Source organism: Andrographis paniculata, unplaced genomic scaffold (genome assembly GCF_009805555.1).
Source record: "Andrographis paniculata isolate CXL003 unplaced genomic scaffold, ASM980555v1 Contig60END, whole genome shotgun sequence".
Taxonomy (NCBI): domain Eukaryota; kingdom Viridiplantae; phylum Streptophyta; class Magnoliopsida; order Lamiales; family Acanthaceae; genus Andrographis; species Andrographis paniculata.
The window spans coordinates 4,092,878-4,109,320 of NW_026137596.1; the positions used below are offsets into that span (position 1 = coordinate 4,092,878).

Genomic DNA, 16,443 nt, shown 5'->3' on the forward strand with positions numbered 1-16,443 from the left:
TACTATACACTTTTTTATATAAATGTCATCTTCAAATTAAAATTTAAAAATCAAAACACAAAACTAAATACAAGGAAACAATTTTCGTGTTTTTTTTTTTATTTTATTTTGAATTTCTTATATTTTATTTTAATTAGATATTAGTATGAAATTTTATATAAAATATATATACATGAGATCGCATTATAATTTAAATTAAAAAAAAAAAAGAAAAAGAAAATTGAGTAGAACGGTCCAACCCGACCCGGATTCGAACTCTATTCCGATCCGGAATTGGATCCGGACTTTCTAGTTACGGAGGTTATTTTTATTACTGTAAATTCCACACTATTCCACGAGCCAGACACGCGCTCCCGCCCAATACTCAATCCTATCCGTCCACGTGTTATTCATCCAACGGTCTACTGCAAACCCCTGAAAAAATCCGTATACATATAATCCAAACTCATCCGCTGTTGCTCATCTCTCCCATTTTCTACAGCTTCCCAACTTTTCAAATCCCTCGAGCAAATCTCATCTTCTCTTGTTCGTCGTCTTCCTCGTTGCTGTAATCCGTTAAGGATGATTCTAAAGGTTGCACCGGCTTTCAGCCCGTTGAATTCCCATGGCGAAGGTCTGAATGCCCTGTTTTCGTCGCCGGTTCCGTCTTCGTTTCCGGCGAGGAGTTTCGAGGGAAGGAATGGAAATGGAGTCCTGATGTTAGCGGCGAAAAGCACCACCACCAAGACGGTCAGCGGCGTCGTTTTCGAGCCATTTGAGGAAGTGAAGAAGGAGCTCTCGCTTGTGCCCAGTGTTCCCCAGGATTCACTTGCTCGTCACAAGTACGCTGAGGACTGTGAGGCCGCTATCAACGAACAAATCAAGTAGGTTAAGATAGGGACTCTGTTGAATTTCTGGATCTCTTGTGTTTAAATCTGTTTTTTCGGTTTGAAATGTCTGTGTTGGTTCGCTCTCCCGCCTTATCTGCTTTTGTCTTGTGGCTTTTTTTTGCTCTGTTATTTGTTTGTGTCTAATGACCTTTTCCTTCCAGTGTGGAGTACAATGTTTCATATGTGTACCATGCCATGTTTGCCTACTTTGATAGAGACAACGTTGCACTCAAGGGACTGGCAAAGTAAGAAACAAAGTTGTTGATGTTTTCCTTCTGTTTTCACTGTGCTGAACTTTGAATCTCCTTGTTCTTTGGAGAGAGGATCTAATTGCTTCGTATCTTACGAAGGTTCTTCAAGGAGTCAAGTGAAGAAGAAAGGCAGCACGCTGAGAAATTAATGGAATACCAGGTCTTTTGATTGTTTTTCACATATTTTCTCTTCTCGATTTTGACGTATATTTCTGGAATAGACTGATTTCTTATCCTTTCTTCAATAATATTCAGAACAAGCGAGGTGGAAAAGTGAAGCTTCAGTCAATATTGATGCCGCTCTCTGAGTTCGACCATGCTGAAAAGGGGGATGCATTATATGGTAAATGCTTCTTAGCTCATGCTTATGTATTTAAGATTATAGAGTAGGATGTGTTATCTGATGAGAGCTTGCATTATTATCCTATAAGTAATTGGATGGTATATATATTTGCATCTGTCAATATTGTTTGATAATCCATTCTTGGTGACATATGAGATGGGGACCAAGGTTTGTCTTTATCCTCGTCCTGGATCGGTCCATACTGAATTAGGAAGTATGCATATAGCTGTTTCTGGGGGCATTCTGCTTCTCATCACGATATATTTTTCACAAAAATATTGATGTTTGTTGATGTGGTTTACCAACTTTTCTGTCACATTTTTTATTACAACTGATGCTGAATTACTGTGGGGCAAGCAATTACTGATCATAATCAACTCTTGCATCCATTTCAAATACTTGAAAATTGCTCCAGTAGTTATTCACCTTGTGAAAACTTGCTGAATCCACTTAGCAATCATCTCACCTGTGTTGGTCCAATATCATATTTGAACATTGCTGTGTCCACTTCATTCTGTTTTTTCACCTAGCCATCATTTCTACACCACATTTTTTAGCTGTAAACCACTGAATTTTCAACCACACTGCAAGCATGGGAAGTAGAAGTTAACAAAAAGAAATGGAAATAGATGTCGTATAGTTACTAAGAAAACCCTCCACATTATGTGAAGCCATGAAGGCGAATATAATCTGAACTAACATATCCCTAAAAGTGATGCTTCAATTGGAGATCTTATAGGTGAAATTGGCTGCTCAGCATGACTATAATTGACTATTAAAAATTTAATGTGATTGGATCTATAGAACTGGCAGTTTAAGTACAGTGCCCTTTGGTAGATGCCTTGATTTATATATGTTTTATGGAAATTTCTTATCTGCAATTCATGCTCTTTCACTGGTTTGACTGGGTCTCAAAGTTGTTTTTGGGCATGACACTTCATTACCCCCCCCCCCCCCCCCCTTTCCTCTGCTGGTAAGGGCCCACATGTGATTCTCTAGGATGGTCATATACTATTTAGGTGGAGCCTGCTGCTCAGTGGTGTAATTTCTCTGGGTAAAAAAACCATGACAATCTACTGGGCAATTTCTTTATATTTTGGAACGGACACGTATTTGGAATCCACTTCTCCGTCAACTGCATTTTGATGTATGTGATTCATAGTGATAATGTTATGATTTGAAGTGGTGGAACCCATTAGCCGGTGGTGTAATATCACTACAAAAAATCAACTTTATGAAACCGCTACAATTTCCCTTTAAGGTTTCGTGGTGTTCAATTTGTTTAGAGATGCATACTTAAATGGACTGCATAGTTTCTGAAGCTATATGAACAAGTGACAATTTAGTAACTCATGAAGTGAAAGTCATTAAATATAAACGATCTGTCAAATTACTCCAGGAATGGGAATCACTTTCTTTATTCGTTGTGTTAATAACTTATTCACTATTTCTCCACAGCTATGGAGTTGGCACTTTCTTTAGAGAAGCTGACAAATGAGAAGCTTTTAAATCTGCATTCTGTAAGTGTTGCTTCTTACCTCTATAGATTATCCACGAGTATCGTCAACATTGTAATATAAACATTATCGATCTGAAGCTGGATTGTGGGTCAGAATTTGTCAATTATACGCTAAAACACACCTACTGTTGCATTCGCAGGTAGCCTCCCGAAACAACGACGTGCAGCTAACTGATTTCATCGAGGGCGAGTACTTAGACGAGCAGGTATGAGGATTACATATAATCTTCCATCACATCCTTTATGAGCGAGCTCTTCTTATCATCATATCAAACCCCCATTTCTCCTCTGCAGGTGGAGTCGATAAAGAAGATATCCGAATATGTAGCCCAGTTGAGGAGAGTGGGCAAAGGCTATGGTATGTGCATCATACAAGTTACAAAACCAAACCCCAGTAGTATAACCGATTTCTGTTTCTATTTCTACTTCTACTAATATTGTGTAATAATTCTTGTATGTATTTTGATTGTGTTGTGATAGGCGTGTGGCACTTCGACCAGATGCTCCTTCACGAGGGTGCTGCTGCGTAAAATTGTGTCCCAGTAAGTAAGTCAGTGAGTCAAGTCTTAATAAGAGCATTATTATGTTCATCCATCTTTTATGATTTTGCGGTGTAGTGTTTTTGTTGTGTGAGTTCCAAATAAGATTGGTTGGTAAGATGTTAAGGGCTTTGACTTAGACAGCAGACACCCCTGCTAAGCCAGCCCTTTTAGTATCTTCCTGCCAGCCTTTGATCATTTGGAAATGAGATTTGAGATAGAGAGATAGATATTATGGTCTTTAGCCACACAGCTTCATCCATTCCTCTCTATATTTCTTGCTCATCACTGGGTGGAATGTTTTGTGTGGTTTTTTTTATTGCTTTTGTCTTGGTATTTTGGGATGTTTTCAGTTTGGAATGTTTCTACAGTATCATGATATTAATTAATCAATAATTCAATACATAGTATTTGATTATAGTATATTAATACCAAGAGTATATGATAAAAATACTCAAATTTATGTTGAACATCACTTTTAATAAATATAGTATTATATTCCCTTGTCTCGTAATATGTTCATATTTTTCATTTTATTTGTTTCGGATAATTTGTCAATTTTTTAAATATAATTATATATTTTAATCATATTTTAAAATTTAAAATTTAAAATTTAAATTTTTTATTTTAATTAAATTATTTAGTCATCTTGATCTATAATTATTTTTTATATTATATTTTTAATTATTTATTAATTACATAATATATAAAATTTTATACTCCAATCAAAATGGACAAATTGATTAGGATGAAAGGAGTACTGTTTACTTAAATTTTCATTTCAAAAATAAATATTGAATAATGTTTTGAAACAGAAAGAATATTATTTTTAATTTTCTACAAAAATAAATAAGTACATTTGACAAAAGGGTATAATATATAATAATTTTAATAAAAAAATCAATAATACTCTAATATGACAATTTTGCTTTCAAATAAACACATTAATTAATTTCAATTTTATTATAAAAAAAATTAATCTTATCATTCAAAAATTAATAAAAATTGCTCGTGTAAACATAACAAAATTGATAAGACAGCTACCTGTGCACAACACAGTCCAAGTTGACTTAACATTCTCAAATGGTACAATTAATTTTTTATTATATAAATATTCTATTATACGAAAACAGAAAAAAAAAATATGATAGTGTTGTGTGACAACATATATGTGCATAGTTGTACATAGCAGTACAACAATATGAACATTTATAATTGAATATTGTAATATTATTTTCAAATCAACTGCCATCAGTAATTGTAGTTTTATTGGGACGACTATTAATTTATTTCCTTAATTTTAATTTTAATTATATTATTTAAAAAGAATAAAATTATGAGATTACCTTAAACCTGATTACTACAGCCGCCGCCCATCGTCCTCAAACTTCTTCCCAAATTCCCACCCCTACCCTACCTACCCCAAGGTGTGGTTGTTTGGGCTTGAATTTTGAGTTTAAACGTAAAATATTTGAATTAAAATAATTGTATAATATGATATAAATAAAAATTGATATGATATTTTAAATATAAAATTAATTTTTAATATAATATAGAATATAAAAAAAATACTCCGTCCATCGCCTATCTATCTGTTTATTTTTTGCACGTATATTAGTATTATATTGATACGTGGTACCTAAAGACTATTATACCTTTAATATTTATGGTATTAAGTGGTGTTGTTTGATGGTATTTGTGTAATATTATATAAATAGTGGGATAATTTTATATTTTAGTGAAAGATATATTTACTAAAAAAAAAAAAAAGAAGTAAATGAATACATTTGCGATGGACAAACTAAAATGATAAAATAGATAGATTGAGAGAGTATTTGATTTTTTATATATATATATTTTTAAAAAATAAATGAATAGTTAAAATCTTTACAAATTCTCCAAACAAACACATCATTAACAAAGTTCGGTTTTGCTTCCGGTTTGACGGTGGTTCCAGTTTAGACCTGAACCGGCGGTTCGGAACCACAGAACCGATCGACTGTTCGAAACTCTACATCTGCGAATTGTGATCTGTCAAAAGCGAGGGCCGACGAGGCAGAGAGAAGCGGCACCGTCATACATCCAATAGATTTTCGCCACGTGTACCGAAAGGTAGTATTTATTTATTTAAGTTTTATGTTCTCGACGTTGCCCTCTTTATTCGCAGTTCCGTATTTCCTCAGAGGTGTGTTTGTTTCGGTTTTGATTGGAAAGATGTTTGGGTTTTGTATTTAAAGATGTGATTGTTTTATGTATATATATATAGAGAGAGAGAACAAGAAATTCTTTTCGATACCACGCTCCTCCTCTTGTGGGAAGCCATGGCAGCTCATCCGCAAATCCTTTGTTTTTCTCTCTTATTATTTGGGGCAGCACTTTTTGTTGTGGTCGCTGAAGAAAGTTTCGACGTTCGTCGCCATTTGTCCACTGTTACTAGGTATCTATCCATAATTCATCTCGCCCTTCTGATTTTTTGGAAACTGGTGAATTCGGAGATGTTTTTGGTGTTTCTAGTTTTATAGTTTAGTTCTCGTTGGGTGCTTTATTGCTGGATCGCGATTCACGATTTGAATTTGGGCAATCATGTGTAGAAATGTGGTTTTTGCGTGATTTTGTTGCTGTCGTGTTGAGTGCATGCTGGTTTGGCTTGTAATTAGAAGTTAATGGGAGTCGTAGTTACGAATATTGTAGCTTTCTCTAATCTATGTGCACTTGATGGAACAGTATCCGTTTCATTAGTTTATCTTCTAGTGTTTTTGAATTGGAATATTGTTTTAGGAGAAGCTGAATTCTGTGATAAATCAAAATTTTGTCAGTGAATTAGTGTCCAAGAAATCTGTTTTGTTAGATTTTGTAAGGCCAAATGCTTCTTATCTTATGGATGTTATGTTTCACTGCAGATATCAAACCGCCAAAGATATTTCTGCAAATTCAAACATTGTTTCGAGTGTTCCGAGTCAATGTAGACCCATTCACTTAAATCTTGTGGTAATTCTCTCCCAGATAAGATGCAACCATGTTTATGCACTGTTGATTTATGCATTTTTCTTGAAAAATTTGTTTCAAGTTGAATTTGTGTATCTTTGTGCCCGGAGATTTTTCCTTATGATTGAGTTGGCAGGCTAGGCATGGGACTAGAGCGCCTACGAAGAAAAAGATGAAAGATCTGGAAGCCTTGGCCACGCGCCTGTTAATACTTACAGGAAATGTAAAAGATCAGAAATCATCTGTTTTTCCTGGATGGTTAAAGGGGTGGAGATCTCCATGGACAGGAAAGTATAAGGGTGGAGAGTTGATTAGTGAAGGAGAAACCGAACTGTATGAGCTTGGACTTAGAGTCAGAGAGAAATTTCCCGAACTGTTTAAAGAGGATTACCACCCTGACATATATCCAATTAGAGCTACTCAGGTTTAGCATCCATGATTCTCTGCATATTTTATTCCACACCTTATTTTGTCTATTGTTATCATGTTTTAAATCATTCTTTGTGCTAAGAATTAGGGAATGTGTGCGATCATTTTGGTGGTGTTAATATTATCTTCTTTTGAGGAGCAAGTAATCTACATGGCTATATATTCTATTTCTCTTTGGATGAATGTTAAGATTATTCTTTTGTTTTCAATATCTAAATAAGTTATTTGTGAATGATAGTCTACATGTGCCAGCGTCTGATTGGCGAGCCATGTACTTGAATGTTCATGTGTTATAGTTCATTTCAGGTTGCTCGAGCTGCAGTTAGTGCAGTAGCATTTGGCATGGGGCTTTTTAGTGGTCGAGGCAATCTTGGACCAGGACATCATCGTGCTTTTGCAGTTACCAGTGAAAGCCGAGCAAGCGATATATACTTGAGATTCCATGATCATTGCCAAAACTATAAGGTAAATATTGTGCAGTATTAAATCTTTTGATTTCTCAAATTAGGTGTTGTTTAAATGGTTAAGCTAGTATGGTAAGTTTCTCAGTAAAAGTTTGTAGAATTTAATTGCAATCAAACTTGGGGGACTAACCATTTCAATTTTTTGCTATACGTTATTGGTTTTAAGTCATTGTTCTGGGGATTTTTATCATATGTTGTTCTGGCATTGATGGCTATTCTTTTCAATGGAACACCTTATGGAGTGTTTTGGACTTCTTCTGTTGTTATTTGCTTGACTTTATTTGTAACTAGACTTATGGATGTCTTGTCTATTACGTTGCTCATTGACAGAAACTGCTGTGATTTTAGTAAAATTCAGAATTGGGTCTCAACTCGTCTAGTTAAAGAGCTATTTTCTTAATCACTTATATATATTCTGAAAGTTCGCAATTTTCTTTTATTTTTTATCAAAGGCATTCAGGAAAAGTCAGGAACCGAAAGTTCTAAAGCTCAAGGAACCTGTGCTAAATGAAATATCTAAGGAATTAGCCCAGCAATGGAGCCTAAATTTCTCAAGAGCGGATGTATCATCCCTTTGGTTTCTTTGCAAACAGGTAATGTTGATCCTCACCAAACTTAATTTCATAAGTCTACCTACTCATGCTTGCTTCGAGAGCCTATATATTTTCTAATGGTGCCTATGGATTGATGACAAGTTGAAATTTGTTGGACTCTTGTATGTATTGAATTTACATTACATTTAGGTTAACACTAATGTGGGACATGTTATTTTTTAATGGTAGTCCAAATGGATGAGACTTTTTATCTTTATTTTCATATTGAAATGTATATACTTTTTCTCTCTGTTTTTTTTTTTTTGGTTTTCATATTGAAATGTATATACATTTTCTTCATGGGCTTGTAGGAAGCTTCTTTACTAAACAAAACAGATCAAGCTTGTTCTCTCTTCAGTCCATCTCAGGTATTTTCTCTTCCCCTGTTCCCAAATATCGTGCAGGATGAGATTTGTTCATCTATTTCATGTCATAGTAGAAGCTTATATTTGAAAAGAAAGGCATGTAATCATTTTAATAAATTTTCCACAATTTTCGTGATTTCATTGATTCTTGTGTCAATACCTTAAAGCACCTACTTTCGTAAACCTTTGGACCATTAACCTAGAAACATCTTTTGTTTGTAGGTTGCTTTGTTGGAGTGGACAGATGATCTGGAGGTCTTCGTACTGAAAGGCTATGGTAATTCATTAAATTATCGGATGGGAGTTCCATTACTTAATGATGTCATTCTTTCAATGGAACAAGCTATTAAGGCTAAAGCAGGTATGTTTCTTCCTATCTTTGATTTTCTCAAAACTTGAAACATTTCCTGTTAGAAAAACATTTGAGGGCCTCTGTTCGAACTAGGAAAGAAAGGTGCATGATCTCGCAAATTACTTCTTAAAAAATTCTATGTGAGAACCACAGCATTTCGTGATTAATTGGCGAATCCACTTTGATTCTCTAGTAACCAATAACGTGGGGCTGTTAAGATGGTTAAGCAAACCGTTTGAAAGGGGAGCTTTATACTTGAAAAACGACAGGAAAGAAAAAGTTTGAATTTGAGGATTAAATGCTGCTCAGACAAAGAACAATAAAAGTTTAAAGTTGAAACTCTTGCTTTTTACCAATCTTATTATTTTCAGCTTCTTATTTGAATACTTAAACAAAGATTTTCATTAGTAGCTTATTTGCAATCTTTGGAAGCCATTTAGTAGCAGAGAAAGGGAACAAGTGCTTATACATCGAAATCCTGTCGCATGCAGCCTAGTTTCTTAACATTGAATTATTTCTCATTGATGTGTTATTACATCATGATCTAATCCGAGTCACGATGGTGTATCCGTGTTCCTGAATTTATGTATACCATGTGGTGTGAATAATTGAATATGTTTCTTGATATTCTTAGTTGAAGTTATCAAAGCTGATTCCATCTGTAGGCTCTTTTAAGAGATCATTATAATATGATTAATATGAAAATCGATTTATTTAGTCCCTGTTATCCCCAATCCTTTCATTTGACCTCAACTATAATTTTCTTCTGCTTTTATAGATGGACTTGTTCCTGGAACCTATGAGATGGCCAAATTACGATTCGCTCATGCTGAAACTTTACTTCCATTTTCGTGTTTGATTGGGCTATTTCTGGATGGATCCGGTGAGTGCTTAATTCTTTCAACATTCTACGACAACATTTTCAGTCCCTCTCTCTAGATGTTTTATTTCATAGTTTCTTCCCGGACTCACGGTCGTGCTGTTCCACTTGATATTTCAGAATTTGAACAAATAAGAAAGGAAGAACCCTTGCAACTACCTCCTAAACCTCCCCAAAAGAGAACATGGTATGGCAGCACAGTCGCCCCATTCGCCGGAAATAACATGTTAGTTCTATATAGCTGCCCGGAAAACAATACGAACAATTACTATGTGCAAGTACTGCACAACGAACAGCCTCTTCCAATGGCGGTAAGCTCATTATTGTTTTATTCTTTGTAATCGTTGTCGTGGTTTGAAAATGTTTATTGAAGTCTTTTCCCTGAACATTTTGTAACGATGAATCTCCTCCTCTTGGAATAGGGTTGCGGAAATTCTGACTTTTGCCGGTTCGAGGTGTTCAAGGTATATTTATGCCCAGGTTTTCGATTCCTTAATTCATAAATTTAGCAAAGTAGTTTTACAAATTCGTATTTGGCTGATTCCCTCAGGATAAAATAGCTGCCCCTCATTTAAAGCATGACTACAACGCGCTTTGCAGCCCGGAACTAATAACACCAACGGGTATATTTTCGCAAATTCTGCGATGGTTTTTCCCAGTCGATGCTAGTTCGTCGCCGAAAACGGAGTTATAGGTCTGATTCTTGGATTCTAACAGTTTCTAATTAGATATTATCACCTTGTTAGATTTTACACTTGCTTTTGATCAGAAAAAAGAGCAGCTTTTGTAGTTAAAGCCCCTACTCTTAACAATCCCATTTGAATTTGATGAGTGGTTTTTTTCCAGTTCTATACAAAAAGCCAATTGATCTCATTCATGTTCGTCTTCATTATCCTGCAAGAAGACATTAGATTGATGTAAGATAATAATGTGATTAGATAAATTTTGTGTAGTATTAAATATAAACAATACAATCAAAATTTCAAGTAGTCCATTGTTATGTTTTTAAAATAAATCAGTCTGACAAATTCAAACTAAACAAACCATAAGTAAAGAGTCTAGGACTACAAAATGTACAATAAAAAACCATTATTTTTGATATGGTGGCGCGAGGATGAGCTCGGGACTGTGATATCATGAATTCAAAATCGACACCTCCAAATTTCATTTGAGATTTACCCAGAGTACACTTGTTTATCCATAACATATGTTCTGTATATATTAAAGGCGCTGATTTGATGATTTTTAGTATAATATAAAAAATAAAAAATACGAAGTAAAAAATTGGATGAATAGTAGATTCGGGGAAATTCCGCAAACAAACACGCACTAAGTAAACGAACAAAATCAAGAGTAAATTAATGACTAGAACACAGATAAGACAGAAATCCGTTCATTTTGGGGAAGTGGAAAACTACAAAGTGAAAAAAGGTCTCTCCCTCTCATATGGTATGATCATTTTATTAGCTCTACACTAACTCTAACTCTAACTCTAAAACTTACCAATATTTCCCCAAAAATCTCCCCGAAAAATGAATCTAGAAGAAGTCATGTAATAACAGTAATAATAATAATAATATCCTCTCCATCAACTGTACATTATAACAAGCAATGCATCCCAGAAATGGCTATGGCTGCTGCAGTTACTCTTCAAAAACCTTCACAGGCTCTTCAACTCTGCTGGGAAATCACTTCTTCCATATTCACCAAGGCCTTCGACAACGACGACGGCATCGACTCTTTTCATTTCGTATCGCATTGGCGAAGAACAATCATATAATCTTTTCTTCCACGATATCAGATACACATCTCATGACCGGTACACACTTTCGCCGTTCACCATATGTTTATCCTCTTCACCTCATAACATAATCGTAGCTCCCTGTTCAATTTTCCCGTCAAATCTTTGCCAGGTGCGCCTCGGCGAGCGTAGAATTGAGATCCTCCCGGGACTGCGACCGCCTGCTCTGAAGCCGCATTTGGGTTCTGTTCGGGGCCCAGAACGACGCAAGGCTGCTGTTATCAAACTGCAACTGCCCCAAATTCCCTGACGAATAACTATGCGCCACGCCGCTCGACGACGAGTACAGCGACGAGTCGGAGAACTGGATTCCGCCACCGCCGCCAAAGCCCGGCCCGGAATCAAATGGGCTCGGCCGGCCGCTCGCCACCGTCGGGCTCAGCGGCATCTTAGCCCTTCCATCCCCTAACAATTTTTCACAACTTCAAAAAAAAAAAAAAAAAAAAAAACTTATTTTTCAAGAAACTACAAATCTTTGAGCTTTACCTGTACTGATCGGGCTCCATCGCTGAAACCGGAAAGGCGCCGGGAGATTGAGGCCTGGCCCGGAGGCCGCACTGCTGTGCCGGAAAGCTGGGAGATACGATCTGCGCAAGAATTTCGGAAGCCCGCCCTTGCCAACGCAGGACAACGCGCAAAGCAGGACGAACAGCGAGGCAAACAAAATGGCAACAAGAACAAACAGATTGATCCTAACCCGGAACACATTGTAGCTTCGAAACCGCGCCATGTATGGATAAACTTTTCCAGCTTCGAACAGCGCAACCCCGAGAGTCCATGTGATGCTTCCGGAACCAATACTCACTTGGTTATCCTGAATGTGCAGCCCTTCCCTCAAAAGAATCACGACGTACGGCGCCCTGAAGCAATACTGCTCGATAAACGGCTGAGGGGCAACGCTTTTTCTCGCGGCGTCCCACTCCATTTTACAAAATCCACGGCCCTTCTCGAGTACTTCGTCGAGAGATGCGGCGGGAGTTAGGTTAAAGAATCGGTACACAACGTAAAATCCCGACATTGCAAAGAACTGGCCGGTCGGACGGGGTACGTTTTCGGGAAGTGCGCACGGATGGAGCTTGCAATCGATTCCACGGCTACGATCCGACCATTCAGACAAATTAACGGAAGATTTCGCAAGCCCGCGACATTGTTCCCAGTCTGGAGATCCGACAAGCTGTAGCGGAACTCCGACCTTTCCTCCTTTCCCCGATTCTTTGACTCCGACAGGAGAACTTCCATCCTCTAGCTTAATCGACGAGCATTGCGAACAAGTGTATCGCGCCTTGTATCCAGAATGCAAACAAGGATGATTAATTTCAACTTCTTTACCAGCAAGATCGGCGTTACTGATACCGGGAAGTCTCCTGAGGAGATGAGCGACGGATTTATCGAATGCGTCATTGAGCCCGTAACCCTCCAACGAATAAGCACTTAGATGATGATTAACGGGGCCAATGCTCAGCTTCAAACTCGTTTCGTCGTGACCACTTTGCTTACCTTCGAAAGTTACCTGCAGCGACGAGCCACCCAAATCAAGTGCACCGTAGGTTTCGCGTTTAGGAAGGGATCCCAAGACTCCGTTATGATAATTTAACGCGATCCATCCATAATAAGCTTCCTCCATGCCGCTTATGATTTTGATCCACTCTTTTTTACATAGAAACGGCGAATTCATCAAAATTGTGTAAGCATTTTTGAGAAGCCATTCAGATTCTGAACTCGGCAACCTGCGAACTCCGGCCGTAGCATAAAGAAAGAGGGATGTAGTCTTATGCGACTCACTCGGAATTTGTTTCTGCGCCCATTGAACGAGAGGGTCGATCGCTATTCTCAACCCGGAGATATTACGCACCAATTTGTCAAATCCAGGTTCAGTCTCCATTCGGGAGTAAGCTCGACCGCTCTGGGCACCAGATTTGACCTGGAAATCTTCAGGCAGAGATTTCAACAAAATCGGAAGATTGTAGTTTCTATCGTGATTAACAGATGCCTGATAAACGTAAACACGGGTTCCAGTGCTGCCACAGTCAAGGACAACATAATACTTGGAGGATTCCTGAGACCAATTTGAGTAAAGAAACCGGAGAGCAAACGAAAGACAAGCAATCAACAATAACCCGATGAGGACACAGATAACTCGTACCCACTTTTTCTGTCTGGATGAAGTTCCGGGAGGTGCCTTCTCCTTGGAAAAACTCGATAGGCCATCATCTTTCTGCAAGAGATATGGTGGTACTGGTCCAGTGCTAGGGTTGCCTCGTTCTAAGTCGAGTAGATTATAAGTAGACAGATCTTGAAGAGACGACGACAGTCTCATGGGAATCTTCTTTGTGTTGGAGAAGGGATTCCCATTAAGAGAACTAGTAGGAAAAGGCGGCAATCCAGAAGATTTGTTTGGGGGAGTAGAAGCCTTTTGTCCGGAAAAACGATTTGCTGTAGAGGAAAACAGTTCTGCAAGTTTACTGTAAACCATGTCTTCAGAAACTAGATGAAAGTTTCAGTATTGCTCTGGAAAAAGGCTGCTGTACTTATACAGCAGGTCATGTATAAGCTCATCGGCTGTTGCAGGCAAAGAATGATCGAACTAATAGATTAATCCCTGTTGAATACACATCAAAACCATTATTCAATACAGATAAACAAGAACTCCATATATATATATGTATGTATATAGATCAGCACGAAATATTAATGTGAGGGCAGTCTGAAAGAGCAAATCGCATTTTCAATTCTACAACTAGTAGCATTTCGAGCAGCAGATCTAAAAGGAAAATCAGAACTATATGAATTTACGGATAAGATATCACTAAATTATTCAGATGTTTTTAAAACAGATAGAGCATCGAGTTTGGCAAATTAAACAAGATATTGAAAAACAAATAATTTCTACAATTGGACCGTTCATTTCAACCTCAACCTTATTCTAATGGACATTACAAACTATACTACATTTAATACCAAAGCGAGGTTTCAGGCGATGATGGGGAAAAGTGATAAACCCCCTCAATAAATCTAAGCATTTTCACCACCGACCAATACAAGATCACATTATGCACAACTATATACTCGTAACTTGATATCACCTATGTAATTTCATTCTAATCAACACATAGAAATAATTTTATTCAGTAACATCTGAGATCAATTCATGGATCTGATCTTCCACACTCCTAAGAAGCTCAAAGTGCGAAATTATCTAGCACGGTGAAGCAAAGATTCCCCAAATTCAAATAATGATGAAACAAAACAGCAGAAAAATCTGAAATTGCCTCCATTGGCACACTCAATCGAATGCAGATACCAATCAACACTGGCTTCATCCTATCCACTATATGAGGCATAAAATCTCAGTTCTCACCGCAGAGTAAGTAATGTTTAGGTCAATTTGGCTCGTTATTACAACAACTGGGTATGCAACAAGAGCATCAATTAGTATACTATAAATTGGGGTATGCAACAAATTGAGGATTCAAGAATGAATCATAGTATCAATCCATACCATATATACATTGTGGTGACATCCTAAATCTATACTTCACTCATCTCATTCACACAGAACACGAAAAACCTCTTGTGATAGAAAATCTGCAGCCATCAAAATCGCCTAAAATTCCAATTGCATTCAGATTTCCTCTTCAGAAAATTGCGATTACATAAATTCCAAACACATCCACACTGTATTATACACACATGTATATGACACACAGCTCAATTAACATCATACTTAGAAATTCAATCGGAAACCTAATCCTAACTGTCAAGGTTCTCAAAAATCAATCTAAGATCCAGAAACAATCGCAACGAACAGTACAAAACAACCGCAGTCAGGATCACAGATCTTAGAAAGGCGCCCATAAACCAACACCGCAATTTAACACCAAAAAAATCCAACCAGAGCAACAGAAATTCCAGGAAATGACCCCACCTTTTTACCATCGGATCAAATCGAAAAATCCGTACTAACAACTGATTCGGTCGCTCCCAAGCAAAAGCAGATCGATCCACATTCGGGTATGGACAGGGAAGAGGCAGTGAGACGAAGGCGTGGGCTGCTGAATCACTCCACCGCCATTCCAAATCCAAATCGCTCTCCAATGGGTGAGGGGTAAAAAGAGGTTTCGAAGCACGCACAGGTTCACACCAGATCAAAAAGCTTTCTTTATTCTACAATATATTATTATTATTATTATAAAGAAATAGTAGTAGAAGTTTTTTCTTGTTGGAATCAGTTGTCACTTGTCATGCTTAGGGGTAAAATAGTCATTTCGGAATGGCTTTATATAGGATTGGATGCATCTTTTATATTAACTTCGGTAATATAAAAATAATATTTTGTAAATAAATAATATATACATTATGTTAATATATGTCTATTGTATTTTTTTATAAATAATATTTTTATTTCTTTTTATTACTTGATAATATGCTGCACTACTTAAAAATGTGCATTGGCTAAACTTTCAACCGAATATAAATAATATTTCTTCCTTCTCTTGAGAAAGATGTTATTTAATTTTCAGATTATTGTATTTTATATTAAAAATATTTTTAGTATTATATTTATATTATAAAAAATTAATATAAATAATTTTATATTTTTTTATTTATGCTATTTATTACTATAATAATTAATATTTAAAAATATACTAGCAAACGTTAAATGACGATTTTTTTATGAGAAATAAAAAATATTTATAAAAGATCGTTACAAAATAAAAAAAAAAAAAAAACAATCTGCTGACTCCTAGCATCTACAAATTGTTATATTCAAGTTTAATTTTCTATTTAAAATTTCCTTGTTTGGTTATTTCTTTTTTCATCTTAACTATTTTTATTTTATTTTTGTAAAGTGGGATTATTTATAGTAATATTTTATTTGTCCCATGACAATTGAGTAATATACAATTTAAGAAAGTAAAATTAAGTAGTGGATTATTATTATTTTATTATTTTTCTTTTAATGTAAGTGTTATTATTGATAGTTTTAAAATAAGTAATAATATATAATTATAAAAGAAATTTAAAATATATATTTAAATATTTTAAAAATTGA

The 16,443-nt window shown here is 36.2% G+C and overlaps 3 protein-coding genes across 3 annotated transcripts; 2 read left to right on the plus strand and 1 right to left on the minus strand.

Moving 5' to 3' along the window:
- The first annotated feature begins 467 nt into the window (after nt 1-467).
- On the plus strand, nt 468-3,943 carry LOC127259817 (ferritin-2, chloroplastic-like). Its single transcript, XM_051287432.1, has 8 exons — nt 468-863; nt 1,031-1,114; nt 1,220-1,280; nt 1,376-1,463; nt 2,922-2,983; nt 3,123-3,188; nt 3,277-3,340; nt 3,463-3,943. The coding sequence occupies exons 1-8, from the start codon at nt 562-564 to the stop codon at nt 3,510-3,512; spliced, it is 777 nt and encodes a 258-aa protein (XP_051143389.1). The 5' UTR covers nt 468-561; the 3' UTR covers nt 3,513-3,943.
- A 1,577-nt stretch (nt 3,944-5,520) lies between these two features.
- LOC127259815 (uncharacterized) lies at nt 5,521-10,464 on the plus strand. The gene is made up of 12 exons (XM_051287430.1): nt 5,521-5,633; nt 5,788-5,958; nt 6,422-6,509; nt 6,643-6,930; nt 7,242-7,400; nt 7,852-7,992; nt 8,304-8,360; nt 8,580-8,718; nt 9,488-9,592; nt 9,710-9,900; nt 10,012-10,053; nt 10,140-10,464. Exons 2-12 carry the CDS (start codon nt 5,843-5,845, stop codon nt 10,281-10,283), a joined length of 1,470 nt encoding a protein of 489 aa, XP_051143387.1. The 5' UTR covers nt 5,521-5,633; nt 5,788-5,842; the 3' UTR covers nt 10,284-10,464.
- Nucleotides 10,465-10,919: 455 nt separating this feature from the next.
- Nucleotides 10,920-15,545, minus strand: LOC127259813 (probable apyrase 7). Its single transcript, XM_051287428.1, has 3 exons — nt 15,316-15,545; nt 11,877-13,989; nt 10,920-11,795 (listed from the first exon to the last, which is right to left on the minus strand). Exons 2-3 carry the CDS (start codon nt 13,861-13,863, stop codon nt 11,488-11,490), a joined length of 2,295 nt encoding a protein of 764 aa, XP_051143385.1. The 5' UTR covers nt 13,864-13,989; nt 15,316-15,545; the 3' UTR covers nt 10,920-11,487.
- Nucleotides 15,546-16,443: the final 898 nt, after the last annotated feature.

Excerpts from the sequence above, each read along its gene's own strand:
- LOC127259817 (XM_051287432.1), top strand. The coding sequence starts at position 562 with ATGATTCTAAAGGTTGCACCGGCTTTCAGCCCGTTGAATTCCCATGGC. Across the intron at positions 864-1,030 it reads GCTATCAACGAACAAATCAA|TGTGGAGTACAATGTTTCAT; the intron begins GTAGGTTAAGAT and ends TTTTCCTTCCAG. Across the intron at positions 3,341-3,462 it reads GAGAGTGGGCAAAGGCTATG|GCGTGTGGCACTTCGACCAG; the intron begins GTATGTGCATCA and ends GTGTTGTGATAG.
- LOC127259815 (XM_051287430.1), top strand. The coding sequence starts at position 5,843 with ATGGCAGCTCATCCGCAAATCCTTTGTTTTTCTCTCTTATTATTTGGG. Across the intron at positions 5,959-6,421 it reads CATTTGTCCACTGTTACTAG|ATATCAAACCGCCAAAGATA; the intron begins GTATCTATCCAT and ends GTTTCACTGCAG. Across the intron at positions 8,719-9,487 it reads AGCTATTAAGGCTAAAGCAG|ATGGACTTGTTCCTGGAACC; the intron begins GTATGTTTCTTC and ends CTGCTTTTATAG.
- LOC127259813 (XM_051287428.1), bottom strand. The coding sequence starts at position 13,863 with ATGGTTTACAGTAAACTTGCAGAACTGTTTTCCTCTACAGCAAATCGT. Across the intron at positions 11,796-11,876 it reads ATGGAGCCCGATCAGTACAG|GGGATGGAAGGGCTAAGATG; the intron begins GTAAAGCTCAAA and ends AAAAATTGTTAG.